The sequence below is a fragment of the Papaver somniferum genome, chromosome 1 (genome assembly GCF_003573695.1).
Source record: "Papaver somniferum cultivar HN1 chromosome 1, ASM357369v1, whole genome shotgun sequence".
In the NCBI taxonomy this organism is placed as follows: domain Eukaryota; kingdom Viridiplantae; phylum Streptophyta; class Magnoliopsida; order Ranunculales; family Papaveraceae; genus Papaver; species Papaver somniferum.
The window spans coordinates 198,396,611-198,420,650 of NC_039358.1; the positions used below are offsets into that span (position 1 = coordinate 198,396,611).

At 36.0% G+C, this 24,040-nt stretch overlaps 1 protein-coding gene across 2 annotated transcripts; it reads left to right on the plus strand.

Annotated features, from left to right (window-relative positions):
* Positions 1 to 12,192: 12,192 nt before the first annotated feature.
* LOC113311590 (polyubiquitin) lies at positions 12,193 to 14,680 on the plus strand. Of its 2 annotated transcripts, XM_026560418.1 has the most exons (2): positions 12,193 to 12,372; positions 13,068 to 14,680. In XM_026560418.1, the coding sequence occupies exon 2, from the start codon at positions 13,068 to 13,070 to the stop codon at positions 14,442 to 14,444; it is 1,377 nt and encodes a 458-aa protein (XP_026416203.1). In that variant the 5' UTR covers positions 12,193 to 12,372; the 3' UTR covers positions 14,445 to 14,680. The 2 variants fall into 2 exon arrangements, with proteins under 2 accessions (XP_026416203.1, XP_026416200.1); XM_026560415.1 differs by lacking the exon at positions 12,193 to 12,372 and having other exon boundaries at positions 13,062 to 14,680.
* The last annotated feature ends 9,360 nt before the right edge of the window (positions 14,681 to 24,040 follow it).

The window sequence follows — 24,040 nt, forward strand, 5'->3', positions numbered from 1 at the left end:
CTTCTTTATTTTCGCAGGCTTTTGATGCTGAAATAGTTGATGGTAAAAAATAGAAAGTTAAAAAGTCTCGCAAACCCATACCTCTCTCTTCAAATCTTTCTATTTTTTAAATTTTACTGATGTAGATGTTTTTCCTGAATCTACAGTTCAACCTTCACACACTAATCCTCCTATTACTCCAACAATAAGTCAAATTCCTGAGAAAAATGTTTCTGTTACCCATATACTTTCCCAAGGTTCTGAGAAGAATGTTCCTGCTACTCCTTCAGCAATAAATCCTCCTATAGATGAGAATGCTTATATCACGTACGACGAGCTTTTTAAAGATTCTCCTGCGAATAAGGGGTTTTCTCTAAGCCAAATCCTGAAAAATACTTCCCATGTTGCCTCTGCGAATCCATCGCATCAATTTTTTCCTTCACACATTAGCTCTAGCTCTCATCTAAACCTTCCTCAAGATAAATCCACCATCCCAACAACTTCTACTACTCCTCCTTCTCTTTCCTTATTGGATTCTCTTCCTTTGAATAAAAAGGGTTTGGATAGCATAAAATTGGCTACTCAAACTCTTTCCGATGTTAACTAATCTTCCCAATCTTTAACCGATGATCCTTCCAAACTTCGCTCATGTTCTTCCTTAAGTCAGCTTCTTCGGGAATTTCCGGTTGACAAGGCTTCACGAGATGAGGTCCTTTCTCAAATTGACCCAAGTTTCCACGTCGCTCTAGATGTTTTGGTAATTATCCTTCACACATTAACTTTTATCTTCTTTAGTGACATTTCCAAGTACTAATCTTTATCTTTTTATTTTTAGGAATCTCATCGTCGTATGATGCTAGCTGAAAAGCATTTTGAGTCTAGCTGTTCTCAATTGGAACTCTCGCAGAAAAATATTTCTTTGGAAAAGGAAATACAAAGATTGAGAGGGGAACTTCAGATTTCAAATTTTGAGGCTGAAAATCTTCGCAGCGAAAATCAGAAACTTAGAGGTACTTATTTTTATCTTTGAGTCACTTATCGTATTTTTTACTTCTTCGCATACGTTCATTTTTGTAAATTTCTTCATGCATTTGTCAAGATTTAAACCAGAAGCGAATATGAATTTCAATTCCTTGCTGAAGATGCCCAAGCGAATAACGCGAAGTTACAGTCTCAGCTAAATCAATTAAATCATCAATATTCATAGGCACATAATCAGATTGACCATCTTTCCCATGAAAATGACCGTCTTACTCAAAAAATCAATTTTCTTAGCAATCAAATATCTTATTTTTCTAAGTTATCACACGACGCAGACTTACTTCATCAAACCTTATCACAAGAGAACCATACCCTTTCTAGGGAAAAACTGTCTTTCTCAAAGAAAGAAGCAATGTTTTCACAACAGTATTCAATTCTTCATGAAATAAATGAAAACCAAGCGCGAACTCTTCACGTACAGAAGGAGCAGTACGAGACTTCGCTTAAAGATCTGAGTTCCCGAAATGAGAAATTAATTCAGAATAATATAAATCTTTCTGTGAAGAAGAACCAATTTCAAGAACAATATGGCCAGCTGAAGAATTCTTATGACGTTCTTAAGAAAAAGAATAAATCTCTTTCTTCTGAAGAAAAGAAAATTCGCTCTCGTCTCAGTGGTTCAATTGGTGGTGGATTTGATAAGGCTATGGAAAGTATGAAGGACAATACCCTTGCTTTTTCCAAATTCTTCCAAGGTAGTCAACTTGGGTTGACTGCCTCATGATAATTTCTCAGCATTTTATTTTCGCACAGTGTGAATTTTTATTTCTATTTATGGTTATTTATCATTTTTTTTTGTAGATTCTGAAGCATCGCACCAGTCTGTTGTTGCTCAATTGAATTCTGAATTATCCAAAGTTTGCAAAGAGTATGCTAATCTGGAATTATTTCTTGGTAATCTTGAGCTTTCTATTTCTGCGTCTCGAAACAGAGCACGAAGAAGGTTTGCATTCCAGAAGAATTTTCTAGAGATAAATGCTAGAAATCTTGAAAGAGCTGCTATTCGCAAAGGGCACTCTAGTGCTCAATCTGTTATTGATGGGATTATTTCTAGCAATTCTCTTCCAGTAGTAAAACTTCACGCATGTAATGTGAGTGCAGATGAAGAATATCCTGAACCGGATAGCGATTTTTACTTTTTAAGCGATGATGAGAAGGATCAAGGTGATGAAGAAATTCAGCAAGAAGAAGAGAAATCTACTAATGATGTCGGTATTGAGATTAAAAATCCTGAGCCCAGCGCTAAAGTCTGATGTTACTGTTTGATCATCCTTGATTTCTTTTCTTTATTTTGATGTTTTTTGGTCCTTCGCACCCCCTTTAGACTTGTTTGTTGCAAGGAAGATAATACATTGTTATTTTTATTCCCATACTTGCCTTTTATTATATTGCTTGTAAGAAAAAATTGTGCGAATTTATCAGTAGTTTATTTAATACATTTGGGAGGTCTTATGCTGCCTTCCTATGTAAAGGTCTTATTTTTCCCCATTTTTCGTGCGACGAGATCGCATGAGGTCTTTGTATTTTAGTACATTGACTCATTGATCTCGTCTTATCTTTTTTGCTTGTATTATTTCCTCTTCAGGTTTTTTGCATAAATATCGCAAGTCTTAATACTCCCATGAGTAAAAGCCTTGCGAAATTTACGTCTTTTGACACAATTCAGCTCCCTAATGGCGTCCTTATCTTCCCCTCTGGTTCCCCTTCAAGGAATCTTACCTCTATCTGGTTAAGATTATGGCTCTTCCCATCCGGATTTTCAACAACCAGCTGATTTCGCAATCTCGCATACACTACCTATAGGGTTTATGACAGCAAGATTGCACCCTAAGTGGGGTATCTTCGGACCGAGTGCATCATATTCAGGACTTGTCAAGAGTGGCAAGGTACGCTCCAGACATCCCGGGCACTCTTGTCTCAACCGTGTACCTCGGCGCCCTGATGGAGTTTCTGCACTCCTTAGGAGAGCCTTTCTCACCTTAGGCTCTCAATCTAAGATTAGTATCTTAGACTGAAAATTTAAGGTATCTCTCCAGGATAGGCATTATCGTTTAATTCTCACCCCAAATCTCCACAACTCAATTTCCGGGGTCGGTGTAGCCTTCCCTTGAGTCATGCCTTCTAGGTCTTTCCAATTATGACGTGCGTTAGGTCTTACTATTTTGCCTCTTCCATATGAGCGAACTAGGGTGCACGCCATATTTGGATTCCTAGCCAATCTGATAATAAATATCATTTTTTGTAGCCTTTTATAAAGGTCTTATTTCTCTTTTTATTAACATTTTAGCGAAACATTCGCGCTACATTTCTATTTAAAATTATGAACTTTTAAAACTTCAACTTTTTGTACATGCGAATTGATTCGGAAGTAACTATGGATAATATTTCTTCAAGAACTGTCTATTCCAAGGGAGATCCAACTTACGACCTGTATCTCGTCCTTCGGGATCCATTAGTTCATAGGCTCCCTCTCCAACTATTCGTTTTATTATGTAAGGCCCATCCCAGCTTTTCTCCAACTTTCCATCTTTTCCTCTTTGATAAATTGGAATTTCGCGTAGCACAAATTCGCCTGGTTGGAATTCTCTTATTTTAACTCGCTTGTTGTATTCTCGAGCTAGTATTTTTTGATGATTTTCCATATGCTGCAAAGCGACTTCTCGTACTTCCTCCAAATCATCCAACTTTGTTAAAATCAAATCCGCACTTAAATTCTTTTCCCAAGATTCTCTCTTTGTGGTAGGAATGATCACTTCTGTTGGTAGCACTGCCTCTACTCCATATGTCAGATAAAAGGGCGACATTTCTTTTGCTTCTCTCCTTGTAGTTCTATAAGCCCATACTACATTATGTACTTGTTCGCATCATCCTTTATTGTGCCCTTATAATTTTTTCTTCAGGTTGTCTGCGATTGTTTTGTTCGTAGCTTCTACCTTTCCGTTACTTTGAGGATACAAAGGAGTAGATTTGCCACTCTGAATTTCGAACGCATTGAGCAGCATTGTTATATTCTCTCCTTCAAACTGCTTCCCATTATCAGACACCAATTGTGCAGGAATACCAAATATGCATATGATATTTTCAAAAATGAATTGAAATATGTTTTTATCGCGAATATGTTGAACTGCTTTTACTTCTGCCCATTTAGTGAAATAGTCAGTTGCGACTATTAAGAATCTTTTTTGTCCCGTCCCTGGTAAAAATGGCCCAACAATATCTATTCCCCATTTCCCAAAGGGCCACACATTTGTCGATGTGTTAAGCATAGCCCCAGGTGCATGTATCTTCTTGCCATGACGTTGACATTCTTCGCATCTCGTCGAAACTTGTTTTGCATCTTCATGTATATATGGCCAGTAATAGCCCTGTATTTTTGCTTTATATCCAAGTGATCTTCCTCCACTATGATTGCCAGCATCGCCATAGTGTAATGCCTTTAGAATTTTGATTCCCTCCGTTCGCGTAAGACATCTAAGTGAAGGTCCAAGAAACGATCTCCTATAAAGAACTCCATCCCTTAATTCATAATTTGTCACACGGCTCTTTAATTTGTGCGCTTCTAATCTTTTCCTCGGTAATTCTCCCTTTTCTTGATAAGAGTGTATCTCAGTTCTCCAATCGTTTTCTTCTTTCACATTTTCTTCTTGTGTACCGTCTACGATCATCACATCTGTTTGCACTTCTTCACTCTTTTCTATAGATGGTAACAAAAGTGTTTGTATTTTTATATCCCTTGCAACTGGATCCACTAACATTGATGGTATGAACGACAATGCATCCGCAAGCCTGTTATCTTTTCTCCCTTTGTGTCTCCAACTTATTTTTGGAATTCGCATTATTAAATCCATAACCAATTTCCTATATTTTTGCAAAAATGGTTCATTAGCACTATATGTGCCTTCTATCTGACGAATTACCAGCTGAGAGTCGCTAGTTATTCGCGCATCCTCAATTTTCATTTCAATTGCTAATCTTGGTGCATGAACAACCGCTTCATATTCCGTTTCATTATTTGTAGATGCGAAATCTAATCTGAAAGAATAAGCCATTTTCGTCCCCGTTGGTGAAATGAATACAATACCAATCCCATTTCCTTCTCCATTGGAGGATCCATCCACCAAAATTTCCCATCTGTTTGAGTTTCGCTCAGTTAATAAATCATTAGGATTTCCATGTTCGTCATCCACCTCCATCATTTCTTCTACATATTCATCTTATTCTATTGGAAATTCTGCGAGAAACTCTGCGATAACTTGAGACTTTGGTGAAGATAAAATTTCATAGTCGATCTCATAAGTTCCTAACTGTGCATTCCACCTTTCTATTCTTCACGACCTCTTCGAATTCTTCATTGCATTTTCAATTGGTACTCTTGTTAATACTTTAATTTTGTGGGTTTGAAAAAAAATGCGAAGCTTGAATGATGCATATACCAGTGCGAGAATCATTTTTTCGATTTTTGAATAATTTTTCTCTGCGCAGTTATAGGTTTTGATTATATAATATATTGATTTCTCCACACCTTCCTCCGATCATAATAATACTGCACTTAATGCATAGTATGTTGATGCTAAGTACAATAATAGTTCTTCTTCTTGTTTCGCCTTTTGCATAATGGATAGGTTCACCAAATAATATTTTATGCTTTGCAATGCTTTATCACATTCCATTGTCCATTCAAATTTGGTTCCCTTTTTTAATATATTGAAAAAGTGTTTGCATTTGTCCGAAGATCTCGCAATAAATCTTCCCAACGATGATATCAATCCATTAAATTTTTGAACATCTTTGACTGTTGCAGGTGGTGGCATATCTCTGATCGCTTGGACTTTTTCCGGATCCACTTGTATTCCCTCCTTAGATATAATATAGCCTAGGAATTTTCCTGATAATACACCAATTATACATTTTTCTGGATTTACCTTAATATTGAATGTTCGCATTTGCTCAAATATTTCTCGCAAATCATCAACGTGGTATTTCGCCTCTTTGATTTTAATCAGGATATCGTCCACGTAAACTTCCAGTGTTTTATGGATCAATTTTTCAAATACTTTCTGTACCATTCTTTGATACATCGCACCGGCATTCTTCAATCCAAACGGCATTTTTGTGTAACATTATAAACCTCTAGGTGCGAAGAAAGCAGTGTGTTCTTGATCTTCTTTTGCTAATGGAATCTGATTATATCCTTTGTACCCATCTAACATCGTGACTCTATCATTCCCTGACGCAGACTCCACCATTTGGGGTATGTCGGGTAGAGGGAAGCTATCTTCCGGGAACACTTTATTTAGATCTGTAAAATCTATACAAATCCTAATTCCCTTGTTCTTTTTAGGTACCACCACCATATTTTCTATCCATTCTGAATATTTTGCTTCTCTTATAATTCCTGCATCCAGTATCTTTTGTAACTCTTCTTCGATTTTAGGATGATAATCAGTTGGAATTTTCCTTATTCTTTGATTGAATGGTTTGATATTCTTCTTAATGTCTAATCAATGACATGCGACAAATGGATCTATTCCTCGCATTTCATCCATACTCCATGCGAAAATATCACTATATGCTCGCAGAATGTTTATTGTTTTTTCTTCTTCTTGTTTACCCATCTTGGTTCTGATTCTTAATATTTTTGGTACTTCTTCAGTTCCTATATTTATTTCTTTTGTTGGTTCTGCTGCGGTAAAATTCGCCTTAGGTTCGCCCATAGGTGTTGGTTCCTTAATTTCTTTAATTCGTTCACCTTCCTCAGTTGGTTCTTCACCTGGTATTCCTTTTCCTTCCTTTGCTCTTATCATGTATATTCGAAACTCCTCTTCTTTTTTTTGTTCTTTCGCTTTTCTCCATCTATCCATTCGTTTCTTTGCTCGTCCTTCATAATTTAACACATCTATTTGATTGCAAGTATCCGCAGCCTTAACATGTCCTCTGATTTCACCTATACCGCTTGGAATTGGAAATCTGATACATTGATGTAATGTTGACGCAACTGCCTTTAATCCATGTACCCATGGTCGTCCCAACAACATGTTGTATGGTGACTCAATGTCAAGCACACACAATGTTATCTTAGTTTCGATCTATCCCAGTAATAATCGCATCACGATTTCTCCCTTTGGCTTTGTAATTGCTCTATTGAATCCATGAATATTATATGATGCGGGTGTCGCTTCTTCATCTTTGTATCCCATTGCTTTAAATGTGCGATAAAATAATATATCAACTGCACTTCCTGTATCTATTAATATCTTATCAATCGCCCATCCTTCAAATGTCCTCTGTTGTGCAATAACTTTTTCTCGCTCGACTATGACTGTGATTACCAATGGATCTGTTCGCTGTAAGTCTTCTTCTGGAATTTCATCTGTCGCAAAGGATATCTTCACCTTTTCCCAATCTTGTAATGGTAATTCTACCTTCATCGTTTCAATTTTCTTTCCTTCATGATTTCTTTTATGAATTTTCCCGGTTACTGTCGCTTGGAAATCTTCCTCAGAAATTGATACCTTAGTTATGTTGTGACACTGAATATCTCTGCCTCTTTCTTGAACCGGTATGATTCTTGTTGTCTTCATTAGTCTTTTATGATTCTTCCTTAATTTCTCTTTGAATTTCAGATCCATTACCAGGATTTATCATCAAGAGCTATTTCTAGCGCCAAAAATGTAGTTGTAAGAAATCTTACAACTACACTCCACTTAATCTGGTTATTTTTCTATGTAATCATCTCGGATAATGATCTTATTGATTTAATATATTCAGATTGTTTACAAGATAGATGGAAATCTACAATAATACTTTTTGTAAACTAAACTCACTTTCTCTCTCTTTCAACCTCTCTTACAAGACTTGTCATAGAATCCTTTACAAGACAACTACTCTCTCCTTTATATAGGGTTTTACATAGTGGATGACAGCTAAGACTCCCTTTATTTTCGGGATCTCTGTGCGACATGTTCGCTCATATACAATCGCTCATCTTCGCATATCTTACATCTTCGCATATCTTACATATACTCGTGACTTTGCTGACATCATCTGATGTGATATCTCAATTTGATGTGTGCGATACTCTTCGCTTATGTTGTGTTCTTCATTTCGTGTAGTTATTAACCTGTGCGATATTTAACTCCTACAGAAACATCCAACTACCAGAATAACAAACATCCAACTATCAGAATAACTGAATTTGTTACCTCATAAACTGGAATTTTGAAAGGCTATCGTTGGAAAAAAAATGAAGCTGTTATCTGTCACGCTCTATCTCTTTCTTTACAATCCCTTTGCTTGTATTTCAATCCTACCGACTAATCCAGCCATTAACCACTGTGATGTTCTAAAAAAAATACACCAATAATTCAAAGTTAAACCCTTTTAAGTAAGATGAAAAAAACATTGAATCCAGATCTAACAAAAACGAGTATAAAAGTCTGAAATCACCTTTAGATTTGTAGAGTTTAATCCCATGAGAATCTTTAGATATGCTTCATAATCATAATAAATCAACAAAACCACCAATCTAAAACTTAAAAGCCAGAAAAAGAAACTGATATCGAACTAAACCTATAAATGAAAAGGCGAAATCAATCTGCTCTACGGTGCAGAGGTTTCTGATTTGGAAATTCTCGATCCTTATCCGTCTCGCCTCCTTTGATAAAGAAAAAAAAACAGGATTTTTAAAAAGTACGGGTCTCGGAGAAATTTCCTCTGAGAAAATGGGGCTGCGCGTGAAGTTTTCTGTCCGTGGGTTCGAGAGTAGAAAAAAACTAAAAAATTGGTGTAGTAGTATTTTTCACTAAGATTTATTTCAAAGAAGAATAAAAGTAATACCAGTTGCAAACTCAAGCCCAACTAAAAGCCCAAAACCACATAGTCCAAAAATCAATTATACCCGATAATAGTTTTCGAGATTAATCACTAAATATTTAAAAGAAATCTCTAAAATAAATGAAAATAAAAAAATCCACAATTTTCTATCCATCATAACTAAAAGGAATAAAAATAAGCAGCAAATAGTACGGGCAATCATGCAACGGATGGAAATCAAACGGAATATGTTGGATATTTTCATTGACAGTTAGAAAAGTGAACAAAAACATCGTTTTCCTATAGACACCATTATTGCCTGTTGAAGGAAGAGATGCCTATTCACTCTGAAAAGATCCCTGTTGGAGATGAAGAGTCATCTTCAACGGATGTATAATCCTCTATAAATAGCGTACTAGATTTCCATTCAAAACACATCTCAACTCTCTATGTCGTCTCTCTAACAAGTATCATAAGAAACTAATCATGTGTAGTTTTGGTCGGGTCAAGGTTGTACCAACTTTGAATCCAACATTACTGTGGGGCTTCAAGTATCCCGACGGCTATATTAATTGTTGAAAAGAATCTAACATTACAGCCTTGAACCAGAGACAACATTCATTTTTCAACTTATTTAGTGTCAATTTTCCAGCAGGAAATTTCTCAAGAACAATTTGGGACCATACAGTTTCATCCTTTTTAACCAAATTGTATTAATAACTCTACGGGATTGACATACCCTCGTGCACTATTACTCTTGTTGGTTAGATATATTTTATACTAAGAAAATAATAAAAAAAAAATTGATCCCCTATAATAAATCAATCTTTTAATCTTCTACATGATTGTTTTACCCTATATTACTCTTCTTTTGTCCATCATCCTTTTATTTATTTCAAACCCTGAAAACAAGCAGAATTCTCTTCCACACTCACTTAGCCATCCTTTTTCTTTCAATGTACGGAAAATGGGTAATTTGTCCAAATATTTTTAAATCACGGTTCAAATGGACGAGTAAAAAATAGTTTGGGTGAAATGGCCAAAAAAAAAATAGCAAGGATGAAACTGGATTCATCCTAGCTTAAATTTAAAAAATAGCAAGGATGAAACCGGATATATCCCGTGTAAACTAAAAATAAGAAAAAATATTTAAAAATGGACACGATGAAACTGGTTACATCCTGCCTATTTTTATATTTTTGTCCATTTAAACAGTATCAAAATCTAACTGTCCATTTCATCCAGGAATTGTTGATTTTGATCTTTTTAACTAATTTTGTGTTCAATATGTTGGTTAATGCTCTAACAATTCTTACAGGACCAATGAGGCAACATTCTTGGAGTAAATTAGTCGCATGCATGTACGTCTGGCCAAAGAAGTAAAATATGATTTACATTTTCCTCACTTTGGTGCATAAACAACAATAGACTTCATCCATCTCACAACTGCTTCTGTTCAGGTTGTCAACGTTAGGCATGGCATTATATATCACAAATTAGACAAACACCTGCACTTTCTTGGGAATGTTCTTCTTCCAAACATGATTGAAAGTTAGTGACATTACAATCATATTTCTTGCTTCACAATCACACCTTTCAGCATACTCTCTCGTCCTTGATAGGTGATCCATCGTCGACTCTGATGCCATTTGTAAAGACGCAATATTCCACCACATACTGTTTCTACATAGCCACTACGGTTATCTAGTAGTGTGGAATCTTCAACAGGCACCACTATGGTCATCCAACAACAACTTCTCGAGAGGTCATATCTTTGGATCACTCTCTCCCCGAGCACATTTAAATGATGAATTTTTTTGCCAACTATAGAAACAATTTTGCTAAAAAGACCTCAGTGTAAGGAAAGAACAAGCCATTACGTATATTCCTTAAACGAACTCTACTTGCTGAGTCGGGGTATTATAGGTATACTAAAAGGGAAATCAGGCTAAGATTTCAATGTTTAGTTTTCTTTACTTCACAGAGTTAAATATGACGAAAAACAAATAAAATAGAGACAAATATCGTCTAACGAATAGTTGAACATGAGCACAAAGAAGAAAACATGATAAGAAATTAGGATCCCTTTTGGTTGTCATAAGTCTACCCGTATAATTCTAAACGTAATTGATCATGTAACCAAAATTTCATATCCATGAAATTATCAGGCACTTTCTTTTTCCTTAAGAAAATATATAAAAAAAAGGAATAGTGGCCAAGTGGATGTAACTACCGCAACATCCAGCTACCTCTAAGGGTATTTTATCCACTTTTGAACGCAAACCTCCTTAAAATAGATTTATTATTCATATTTTGCTTCCATATTATGAAATTTCTTTTACTTTCGTTCGTAGAGTTGCTCTTGATGTGAATCCAAATCTGTTCACACTCCTCTAACGAGTGTATATTTCACATATTCTTATGATTGGTTGATTATTTAACTGATGGCCCCATTATCCTCCATGTTTATAATCACGATCCTTGTTACATAACTCGCTAAATTAAATCAAGGATAGAGATTGAAATGTAAAATATACACTCGTTAAGAAGTGTGCACCAATTTGCACTCTCTTGATGTTATCTTCTAAAACCTATTCCACTTATGGAAAGCCTGCACTATATCACCGGATCTCCATCTTTCATATCTAAATATAATTAATGTGCAACTTCTGAAAAGATTTCACCATAATATTCACGGACGGTTGCTCTTGGTGTAGCCAATTAAGGTTCGGCCAATCCTATTACAAAAAAAGCCAATAATTAGAATCCGACCTAGATGGAGGTATGGTCCATATTTGAATTTGATATAATGACTACAATTTGCATCTTGCATATAGTAAAATCGGTTGTCTACAAGCATGCAAGTTATCTTTGAAACTGACTCAGCAAACCTTCTGTGTCTCATCACCTCCACTATCCCCACCTTGGCACATATCAAGGATCGGTGATTAAGGAAATAAAAATTAGATTTCGACAGATCCCGCAAGCTGTAATTCAGCACAACTATAAGGAAGGAAATCAAGCAGCAGATGTGTTAGCCAATCATGCGATAGATGGGAGTCAACGGATAAAAATATGGGACTAGGCAATCCTATCTTTTTTTAGTCAAATTTTATTTCATGATTCCCGGGATACCACATGTCCACGACAAATTGTAAAATAATTCAATTTTTATAAATTACATGCTTAAAAAAAAAGAAAAAAAAAACCGTTGTCCATTTACCAACATTTATATGAGTAGTTCATCTCATTATTTTTTTTCTTCTCTCTCCTTTTCTTGTACCTACTCTTCCTTGCCCATTGGGTTATCCTAATCCGTTTCCTACCTGCCCGAAGATTCCAAACCCCCGTTTAGAAATAACGTCATTACCAAGTATTCTAAGTCGGTTCCGTCGCAAAGTCCCTATAAAACATATATCAATCCCTTCAAATTTCTTCATCCAATTTTTCTTATCTGCTTCGCCCAAAAAAAAACTATTTTTTTCCGTTTCCAGTCTATAACGCTTTTCAATTTTTCTTCCACCGTCTCTCTAACACAAGGTATGCTCTCGATCGATCTCTGCCTTTCTTTTTCGCTAGTTGATTTTTATGAACATGATTTAGGGATTTTGATGTTATGTTGATGTTGATTTTGGATTTCAATTCAATATTTAGGTTTCCTTGATCTGGTATTGTTTCAATTTTATTATGTATTTGCCTCTTAGATTTAATTGGATTTATATCTGATTGTATTGTTTGAATCTAAGATATGGTTAGGTTCTTAGTTCTGATTAAATGTAATTATTTTGATTTAGATTCTGATTCCAGATTATGAAGTGCTTTTTTTAATGCATTAAATTTGTTCTGTTGCTGGTTATTATGGTTCATATGGATTGCTTAAAATATTTCTGAAAATTGTAAGCCTATTGAATAGAGCTAATCAGACTGTGTACACTAGAAAATTGACATATAGAGCTTTTAGGTTATTTCATATGATTTGAATGTTGTTCATGTTACGTCCTGCTTGAACAGTATTGTCTGATTAGGGTCTCTGGGTCTGTGTTGTTTTTATGAGCATCCCTTGTAATATTTCTTATGATTTTAATGTTGTCATGTTAGGTCCTGATTATAGTGTTTTTATGTTCATATGCCATTAACTTAGGCTGAGGTTTGTACTGTTTCTATCCATAGACTACAAAGTGTTGTTTTGGATTGAAGTTTGTTATGGATTACTTATATTGAATTGTTCAATGCAGATGCAAATATTCGTGAAAACTCTAACTGGGAAGACCATTACTCTTGAGGTCGAAAGCTCCGACACCATTGACAATGTTAAAGCAAAGATTCAGGACAAGGAAGGAATTCCTCCAGATCAACAGAGATTAATCTTTGCTGGTAAACAGCTTGAAGATGGACGAACTCTTGCTGATTACAACATTCAGAAAGAATCTACTCTCCATCTTGTGCTACGTCTTCGTGGTGGTATGCAGATATTTGTTAAGACTTTAACTGGCAAGACAATCACTCTGGAGGTTGAGAGCTCCGACACTATTGATAATGTAAAGGCAAAGATTCAGGACAAAGAGGGAATTCCCCCAGACCAACAGAGATTGATATTTGCCGGTAAACAGCTTGAAGATGGTAGGACTTTAGCTGACTACAACATCCAGAAAGAATCAACTCTCCATCTTGTTCTTCGACTTCGTGGTGGTATGCAGATCTTTGTGAAAACCCTTACTGGCAAAACCATTACCCTTGAAGTTGAAAGCTCTGATACGATTGATAATGTGAAGGCAAAAATTCAAGACAAGGAGGGAATTCCTCCAGATCAGCAGAGATTGATTTTTGCGGGCAAGCAACTTGAAGATGGCCGTACCCTTGCAGACTACAATATCCAGAAGGAATCAACCCTTCACCTTGTTCTTCGTCTGCGTGGTGGTATGCAGATTTTTGTGAAGACCTTAACTGGCAAAACCATTACCCTTGAAGTTGAAAGCTCTGATACAATTGACAATGTGAAAGCGAAGATTCAAGACAAGGAGGGAATTCCTCCAGACCAGCAGAGGTTAATATTTGCTGGTAAACAGCTCGAAGATGGTCGTACCCTTGCAGACTACAATATTCAGAAGGAATCAACCCTTCACCTTGTTCTACGTCTGCGTGGTGGTATGCAGATTTTTGTGAAGACCTTAACTGGCAAAACCATTACCCTTGAAGTTGAAAGCTCTGATACAATTGATAATGTGAAGGCAAAAATTCAAGACAAGGAGGGAATTCCTCCAGATCAGCAGAGGTTGATTTTTGCGGGCAAGCAACTTGAAGATGGCCGTACTCTCGCTGATTACAATATCCAGAAGGAGTCTACACTTCACTTGGTGTTGCGTCTCAGGGGAGGAATGCAGATTTTCGTAAAGACCTTGACTGGTAAGACAATCACATTGGAGGTGGAGAGTTCTGATACCATTGACAATGTGAAAGCAAAGATCCAAGATAAGGAGGGGATTCCACCTGACCAGCAAAGGTTGATTTTCGCAGGAAAGCAATTGGAAGATGGAAGGACTCTTGCAGATTATAACATTCAGAAGGAATCCACTCTCCACCTTGTCCTCCGTCTTCGCGGTGGTGATTATTGACAGGTTGTTGGTGTTTGTGGTTGTCCTCCAGTATGCCAAGGATATGTTTTCCAAATTCTCGTTCTATTGTTGAAGTAGTTCTTTTCTTTATATCGTTGTCATGTTGACTGTTCTATCATCAGTTAACACAGTTAACTGCAGTTGTGTGGTTTAAGTTTGGATGAATTGAAACCATGAACGTCTAGTATGTATGTTTCTTCTAGTATAAATTGAAATCATGAATTTCGATAAAAAAATTTCTTTTTTCTTTTTCTTTTTTTGCTTTAAACACTGTTTGTTTAACTTGGGTAGTCTCTCCAGGATTTCTTAAACCAAGTTTTTGCATCAGGTCTATCTAGGATTTTAGGCTACTTTATAACACCCTAGGTTAGAACTTGTGCTTTGAATGGTTAGCTCACACTTTTCGCTGTAAGGTGGAGAAGCTACCTCCGAAATATTTGGGGCTCTATGTTCTTCGTCAAGACAAACCAGTGTATGGACGTGGGCCTCCTTTGCAGAAAAAGTGATAATGCTGGGCGTCTTGGGAGAAAGTTCGCAAGCCCAATGAAGCAGGAGGTCCTGGCCATAAGAAATTCGAGATGCATGAACAAGGTATTGCTAGCAAAATGGAGCTAGAGATGCTCATTCGAGAAAAAAGCTACGTGGAGAAGAGTGGTGCAACAAAGAACAAAGTCATGTGAAAGTAATTTGACTTCTAATAATACAAATTACCTCTTGGGAGGGTATTTGTGTTGAGATTATTAATCCCATATTGTTTGGACAATCTAAGATCTTGCGGTTTATAATTTTATGGGGCCACTCCACTCATAGTCAATTGATTTTGAGTTTGATACCCATATTCTAACACAATTTGAAAGAGCATGCAAAAAGAGAGAGGTGGCTGGTGGACAAAACTACGATAAGTGGTTAGTAGACACATCAATTGGGAGGTGGTGTAAGAATGTAATTGGGTTTTCATTTAGGTTGAGGCTTCAGGCCCTGACATTCTCTCGACTCTTTTTTACTATTTGTAATTTTAACCCTTCACTTTTTTTTTTTTTTTTTTTTTTTTTTTTTTTTTTTTTTTTGCAAAAAACGAAATTACAGGAGGCTATTAGACCTGTTGGCTGCTCTTATCTCATTAGTTAAGACTGAGATATGAGAACTTGCCAACAGATTATTGTCCTCAGATTGTGCAAACATAACATTTGAAAGTAAAACTTTAAAGTCATAATCTAAAGCAGGTTGAACGAAAGATGACATTTGTCTCCATTGTTGTTTGTGAGCACCTTGATTTCTTTCCTGTTTTGCTAGTTATTAACCTATAATTAAAAATAAAACCCAAAAAAGACTCGCATGCCTCATGGCTTCAGAGATTACTGCTTGATTTCTCCGTTGAATTGTGTTTGATTGACCTTGTGCAAAATCAATACCTCCCTTGCAATCTCCTTCAATCCAGAAAAATTGACAGTCCATGCTTATCGCCTACCTTGATGCTTCAAGCAATGTCAGTGCAATCTCCTTTAGTGGAAGAGGATGAAAAAATGGAGATTATGGAAAATTTCAGCACTTCAAATTGTTATGTGAAACTCATAGGTGATTTGGATGAATGTGGCTTCAACTCTTTTCTGTGGAAATCTCATATCCCCAATAAGGTAAGTTTTGTTTTATGGGATAATTTGCATGATTCCCTCCAACTAGAGATATGTTACGCCATCGTGGTGTTGACATAGAATGTGAACAATGCGTCTTATGCAATGATGTTAGGGAATCCGCGAACCATATATTTCTTCATTGCACGTATTCCTTTGAGATTTGGAAGTACTTCATTGCAGCTTTTAGAATTGCATGGCCTTCACCAAGCACGTTGCTTCAATTATTTGAAGCTTGGGAAACCAATGTTTTGCGTGGCAAAGGAAGACTTGTCTGGCAAATTTTGCACTATGCGATTTGTTGGGTTTTGTGGAAGGAAATGAATGGAAAGGTCTTTGGAGGTCGTCATAAATGTGTGCAAGAAAGTATTGACTTGGTTAAGAAGTTGGTAGTTTTATGCTCTTGCGATAAGGATACATTCAAGTATGTTGATCCTAGTCTAATTTGGAGTAATTGGGAAACTCTAATGTGTATGTAATTCTTTAAACTTTGGATTTTTCCTTGGTTCTCTTTTTCTTTTTAATATAAACTTCTCTTTCAAAAAAAAAAAAAAAATCTCCTTTAACCCTTTACCTTTTACCTATACAAAAAATGAAAAATAAATAAAGAAAATAGTGCTTAAATCTACCCGAAGCATAGTGGAAATTCCTTTACTTGGACTAGTAATAGTCATGGTACTGGAAAAACTAAATCTAAACTTGATAGAGCTCTAGTTAATAGTGTTTGGTTTCTCAATTATCTTAATTCTAGACTTATTCATCTTCCCCAAAAGGGTTCTGATCATACTCCTATTTTGCTGTCTTTATATAATAAGTCTAATACAACTGGTAAATGTTAGAAGTTTTTTGAACATTGGTTACAAAATGATACTTGCAAAAATGAAATTATGAATGCTTGGAAAACTAATTGTAAAGACCCTCAAGCTCGTCAACGCAATTAGACTAGTCAAGAAACGAATTAGTCGATAATCACTCGATTAAATTAACACGAACATTAATTAATATAAATTAATCTAACAACGATCTAGATACGAAACTAGTATCGCTGGATAGGACTCGAAAAGTTACGTGGAATGTACTACTCGAACGTCTCCAATCGGACATCAGACCAAGAAGATATCTGCATTTGAGTTTGAAGTGAAAAATAGTCCTTTCGTAGTTTGACCGACCTAGACTTCCCTTATCGAAGAGAGAGCGTGCAATAGTGTCTCTCGTTGGTCTTATCTAACCTATTCGAGCAGATAAGCTCATTTCTATTTTCCTCTTTTATTCTCTTCTTCTTTCCGTCTTCCCCTTGTTCTGTTCTTCACCTTTGGTGAGTTCGTGTGAGATTTCTGAGGATGCGAGATCGAGAGAAAGAGATCAAGCGATAGAGGATTGTGTGTATTATGATGAAGACAAACTAGGGATTGCTAGGGTTCGCAATAAATCCAGAGAGAAACCGAATTTAGGATTTTCTAGAAATTGAATTAAGATTCGACTGGAGTGGTGGTGTAGGAAGAATTAGATGTAATCAGTGGAGGGGTTTGTTAGATTGAATCTGTTTAAGGAAAAAATTTAAGAGATGATTGAGGATTTGAGTAAACAGTGAACTGGGGTTTTTGTGAAATCAATTGGAGTTCGATTAGGTGTTGATTAAGGAAGAAGTTGAAGATGGGTTTGTTACTAATTGATATTTTGTTGAAGCCGTAGAAAAATCAGATGAGATAAGAGATGGGTTCGGGTGATTGAGAAATTAGGGTTTCTGCATGTTTAACTGGGAGTCGGTTTGGTCAAAGATTGAGAAGATTTAGATAGAGTTGTAAGATGGGTTTGTATAATTGAAGTTTTAAAGTTGTTTTGGTAATGATCTGAGAAGTAGGGTTTCATAAGAATAATTTAGAAAAGTTATAGAAGATGAGTTTGATAATTAGGAAGCGGAATTCGAGATGGGTATTTGATCAATTGTGGGTTCGAGATTGAAGTAACTAGGATTCTTAGTTCCAACTGAACGTTGCGGAATTTTAAAAGAGTAAATTGATAAAGAAGAAATAGATGGAGTACAGATAGGTCTGATGGTGATTAAGTCTGAATCAAGTGGAGGCTAAGCAATAATTCTAGGGTTCTAGTAAAATTGAATTGAGGAGATAGCTATTCAGAGGGTGGTGATGCTGGGTAAGACTTCAATCTCGTTTAAGTTTGATTATCTTATTTAAATGTTTAATTAGATTGTTGAGTTTAAGTGTTTGTGAATGAATCTGAAGTTGGGATTTGTTTGGGGGTTCTGTAAATGTGGTGATGTTGTTATTGATGCAAGTGAAAGAAGATGAATATGAGCTGAATCTGAATTAAGGTGCAAGTGAAGGTGAAAGGGTAATGATGAATGAAGTTGAAGTTGTAATTAGGTTTATGCAGAATCACATTCACAGGGGATTCATATTGTCTTGAGATGTAATTGTTGATGATGTTCTCCTTAAAACAATAACTGGTAATAAAGGGTGTATTGCTTGTGAATGGTATGAATGTTGATAGTTCTAATCGTATGGATTGCAGTTCATTGAGTCTGGTGTTGATACTATTGAGCTGTGAATGGAGTATGAGATGAACTGATGTTGATGTTGTGGGAGAGTAGCTCTGGCAGTGATGTTGAAGAGAATCGATGGAGGTTGAACTGAATGGGTTGTGGTGGTACTGGTATTATGGATTACTAGTGGTTAAAGTAATTGAATTTGAGTCGTCTGTGAAGATGAATGTTGATTTAAACACAGTGACAGTTGTTAGGAGTCTGTGTTTAGAGAACTGAATTGTTATTGTTGTTTGAGTGGAATGGTATGGCAGAAGTGGTTCGAGTCTGAGATGTATAGGCTGAGTTGGTTGTAATGCCGTCACAACAAAGGGTTTAGTAAAAGCTTGGAACTGCTATTGCAGGTAACCTGAGTTTATGTTTGTAATTCGAGTTTGAAGTTTATTTAGAATTGAAGTAAAGTTGAAATGAATCTATGTCAGGGAAAAATGGTTACTCAGATTTAAGATTAGGTTGTCTATGTAAGTTGTTATTGCACATCATAGTGTTTAACTAGGTCTTGTGCCTTTCAGCTCAACTAGATGACTGACTGGTCTAGCTTACCCAGACTTAGATAGATGACTGAATTAACTGTCGGATCGGTCTTGACTCAGTAATTGGACCAAGTTGTTTCTGTTTGACTCAGTAACTGAGTTAATCTTTGACCATTGACCCTGGACTTGACCTTTGACTTGACGTGGACTGTTTGTTGACCTATGACCTTCAGTTTGACCGTTAGTTGTCTCAGATGGACTGGTCTTTAGTTAATGGTCCGGTTTGGTAGTCTGGACTGGACTTTAGTTAATGGTCCGGTTTGGTAGTCTTGGGCTTAGGACTAGTTATCTTATGTTGCTGACTTAGATCCTTATGGTCTGAAATAACCTTTGACTTATTCTACAAAGTTGTCGATATCCATAAGACTTAGCTAATGGACTATATAATGAACCTAATTGAGTTGGTAACGCTTACATATGCTAAAGATAGATATTAAAAAGGTGTAGAACCATAAATGGGTTTAGAACTGCTAGATATATTTTCATGATTCTTGTATGAACCTCTTTGGCTGGATTCTTAGAGTTCTTGTATGATTAACAGTTAGTTATTAACAACGATCGATTCAAAGGATGAACCGGTGAATCGTGGATCTCGAGGTAGGCGTGACTTGTCATCAAAAGAGGTGGGATTACATTTGACTCTTTTGTAATCATTGTTGTTTCTTTTATGAAAGTCATTGTTTAATAAACTCATGTATTGTCTAGTTCTGCATTCCATGCTTTGTTTAAATTGCATTATGATTATTCTGTTGGTTCTGTTAATCTTTCCATGGTTTGGAAAGGAATTGTATTGTTTTGTTGTCGTCGTGAATTATTATGGGAAATAAGAATTTCCACCTGTGGTATATGGGATACGCTTCTTCACATTTATACCTAGAGCTTTTATGATATATTGGTCGGCAGTTTGCGATTCGGAATCGTCGACATCCATATTTACGATTAGGTGTGGATCAACGAGTTCGGGATTGCACAACCATATTAGTACATTGTTTGAAGAAGAAGTTTGTCCATATACATGTTTGTTATTTGAGTGACTTGGTCACTATTTAATGCTTCCGAACACATGTATTGTTTTCCAAATCTTGCCTATGATTACTTAGAAGTTAAATGTTAATTATTCCCACTTTCAGTTTCAGAGACAAATCAGAGTTGCTCAACGAAAGATCCGAGAAGTTGACTTCTTTAGTTGATTATGATCTGATTTGCTTATTATGTTGTATATTCTTTTTGTAAACAAAAATGCTATTGTATATGTATCATTTGAGAGAAGATCATGTATATATTTCTGAGCGGGGTTAGTTTTCGGGCTAAGTTCTGTAGCACATTTCTTATTGAATGCTTAAGTTTATGTTATGGATTCTTAGTGTCTCTGTATTTAGTTAATCTCATTGGATTAGTCAGCTGCTAGAGTAGTGGGCGCTACACTAATCTCTCAGGTTATGCAGCTTATCTTTTATCTAACATGCTCTCTAGTACAAGATACTTTCTTTCTAAATGGAGCAAAACAACTTTTGGTCATGTTCAGTCAAGGATTATTCAAATACAAGAAGATCTTTCAAAACTACAAGCTCAAGATATTCAGGGTAACAATACTGATGAAGTGTTGAAATTGGAAAAAGAAATAGACAGCCTTAACGAGATACAAGCTAGTTCTAATATGCAAAAGTCTAGAGATCACTTTTATAATGACATAAACATAAATTCTAGATATTTCCATATAAGAGCTAACTATGAAAGGTAAGGAATAAGATAAATTCTCTTCAAACTCCAGATGGTGCTTGGTGTCAAGACATGCACACTATTGAAAATCTCTTAGTTTCTCACTTCAAGAAGATAGGAACTACTTCTCATCCAGCAAATCCGTCAAATTTTCTTCAGTTCATTCCTGCTTGTATTACAGATCATAGTAATGAAGAACTCATCAAAATTCCAGAAGATGATGAAATCCACAAAGCTCTTATGTCAATGCAACCTTGGACTTCTCTAGGGCCGGATGGATTCCCACTTGGATTCTATCAATCTCAGTGGCATTTAGTAGGAGGTGATGTGTGCAAGTGTTATTCAAGAAGTTGAATAACACTAGAATCTCTCTAATCCCAAAAATATCTGGATCTCATAAACCTGAAGATTTCAGGCCCATAGCTTTATGTAATACAACATACAAATTGATCTCAAACATTATTGCTCTCAGACTCAAGAAACACATGGTGGACATTATTTCTCCAATGCAATCAGCTTATGTACCTGGGAGACTAATTTCTGAGAATATTTGCTTAGTTCAAGAACTTGTCAAAGCCATGAAGAAAAAGAAGGGAAGAACATGCCATCTTGCTCTTAAAATGAACATGTCTAAAGCTTTTGATAGAATGGAATGAAGTTTTTTAATGGAGGTTCTAAGAAGATTTGGATTCTGTGAAAATTTTTGCCATCTTGTGTTGCAATGTATCAGTACTACTTCTATAGAAATCATGATTAATGGCTCTCCTTCTGCTTCTTTCAATCCCACAAGAGGAATCAGACAAGGAGATCCTCTCTCTCCATATCTATTCATCTTGGTCACGGAAGCTTTTTCAAGACAATTGAATCATTATGAGCAACAAAAGAAACTTATAGGTATGAAAATCTCAAGATCAACACCTAAAATAAACCATTTATTGTTTGCAGATGATTTCCTTCTATTTTGCAAGGAAAATCAGACCCAAAAAAATAAATCGCTCCAAGTTATTGAAGAATTTAGTGTTGGCTCAGGCCAAATGATTAATTTTCATAAGTCTGCAGTTTACTTCAGTAAAAATACAAATCCTTCTTGCTGCCAGCTCATCAGTGGTACTCTTCAAGTTAGACAGTTCAACATTAGTGATGAAAAGTATTTAGGTCTGCCATTCTTTGTGGGAAGAAACAAGATAATACCTTTCTCAAATCTTGCTGAAAAAGTGGAATCAAGAATGACAAAATGGTGTTCTATTAATATGTCTGAAGCAGGAAGATCTGTAATGGTAAGAAATGTTACAAATGCTATCCCAGTTTATCATATGTTGAGCTTCAAGTTGCCTGACACTACAATTAAGAATATGAATTCTACTCAACAAAAATTTTGGAGGAAAAAGAAAATTAATAAAGGAAAGCCATTAATTTCTTGGACAAACGTGAGTAAGTCAAAAGAAGAAGGAGGTCTTTGGTTCAGACATCTCAAGCTTTTTAATAGAGCTTTACTAGCAAAATCTGCTTGGAGACTGTGTTCAGATAATACTTCTATATGTGCTCAATCACTCAAGGCTAAATACTTTTCAGATGGGAAGATTTTTGACATCAAAGATAATTCCAGTTCCACTTGGTCATGGAAAAGTATCAGCTCAGAACTCTCATTCATCAAAAACAACATCTGCTGGTGCATTGGTAATGGATAAACAATCTTAATTTGGAGCTATAGATGGATCGCTGATTTATCAACTCCTCCTTCTCCAAAGAATGGATGTCTTAAGTATCAAGAATATACTTATGTTTATCAGTTATTCTCAGAAACTGGAGGGTGGAATCAATCTCTTATTTTATCTCTTTTTGAAGAACCAGTTGCAAGACTAATTCTCAATATTACAACTCATGTTCATCATTCAGATAGAATGGTTTGGACACTGGAGAGAAATGGGGTTTTCACAGTTAAATCATCTTATAGGAAAATGTTTGAAAAGCAAAATGCAAATCAATCTGTTGGACAAAGAATCCAGTACATATTCAAAAAACTCTGGAAGCTACCTATTCTGCCTAGAATAGCGCAATTCATATGGAAGTGTCTTAAGGATATCCTGCAGACTAGAGATAAGCTGGTCTATGTGATTCGCAATGGAGATTATATCCGCCCTCTATGTTCTCAAGCACTAGAAACTTTTTCTCATTGTATCTTGCATTGCAATCTCTCAAGAGCAGTTTGGTTTGCTGTTCCAGGTCTTCATATTCAGGCTGATGTTAATCTGGTGGATTGGTTTTGTGAATGGTTTGACAGACTGAAGACTAACCAAATCCAGGAAGAATATCTATGCAAAATAGCAATCACAGCTTGGTCCATATGGAATGCAAGATGTGACAACGCCTTTAAGGGTTGGAAGATCAATCTGAATTCAATCATTATGAAAAGTAAACTAGAAATAGATCTGCTAAAGCCAAAAAAAAGTCACTATTGTCACTAATGATGCTAGACAAAGGAGGACAAATTTTCACTGGAAACCACCTGTTATAGGCACTCATAAAATTAATGTTGATGGTTCTTTCAGATATTCTACTAAAATGGGAGGAATGAGACTAATTCCTCGTGATTTTGCACGAACTCACAGGGGCTCCAAATGCATCTTCCTAGAGGCGGCGTTGAGTCCAGAACAGGTGGAATGTAAAGGATTATGAGAGGCTTTACTATGGGCAGAGGATATGAAGCTGGACAAGGTGATATTTGAACTGGACTCACAATTAGTAGCTGATGCAGTGAATCGAGAAAATTTCGACACAAACTGGAGAATATAACATGATTTTGGATATAAAAAGTATGCTCAAGAATAAAGTTTTCTAGAAGTTCAACTATGTACCAAAGGAACAAAATAAGGTGGCTGATATATTAGCAAATTTAGCTAGAGTCTCTCTTTTAAGTAATGTTTGGATTTTATCTATTGCTGATGAGATTGCAACTCAATTACAAAAAGATGCACAACATGTAACACAAGACTTTTAATCAATGAAAACTTCAGTTTCAAAAAAAAAAAAAAAAATCTACCGGAAGCATTCACTAGCCTAGCAGACGGGGTCGGGCCCGGCATGACTTTCCCAGTATAAAACTACCACCAATTGCTGCTTTTTCATACCAAATCAACATTGGTCTTTCCG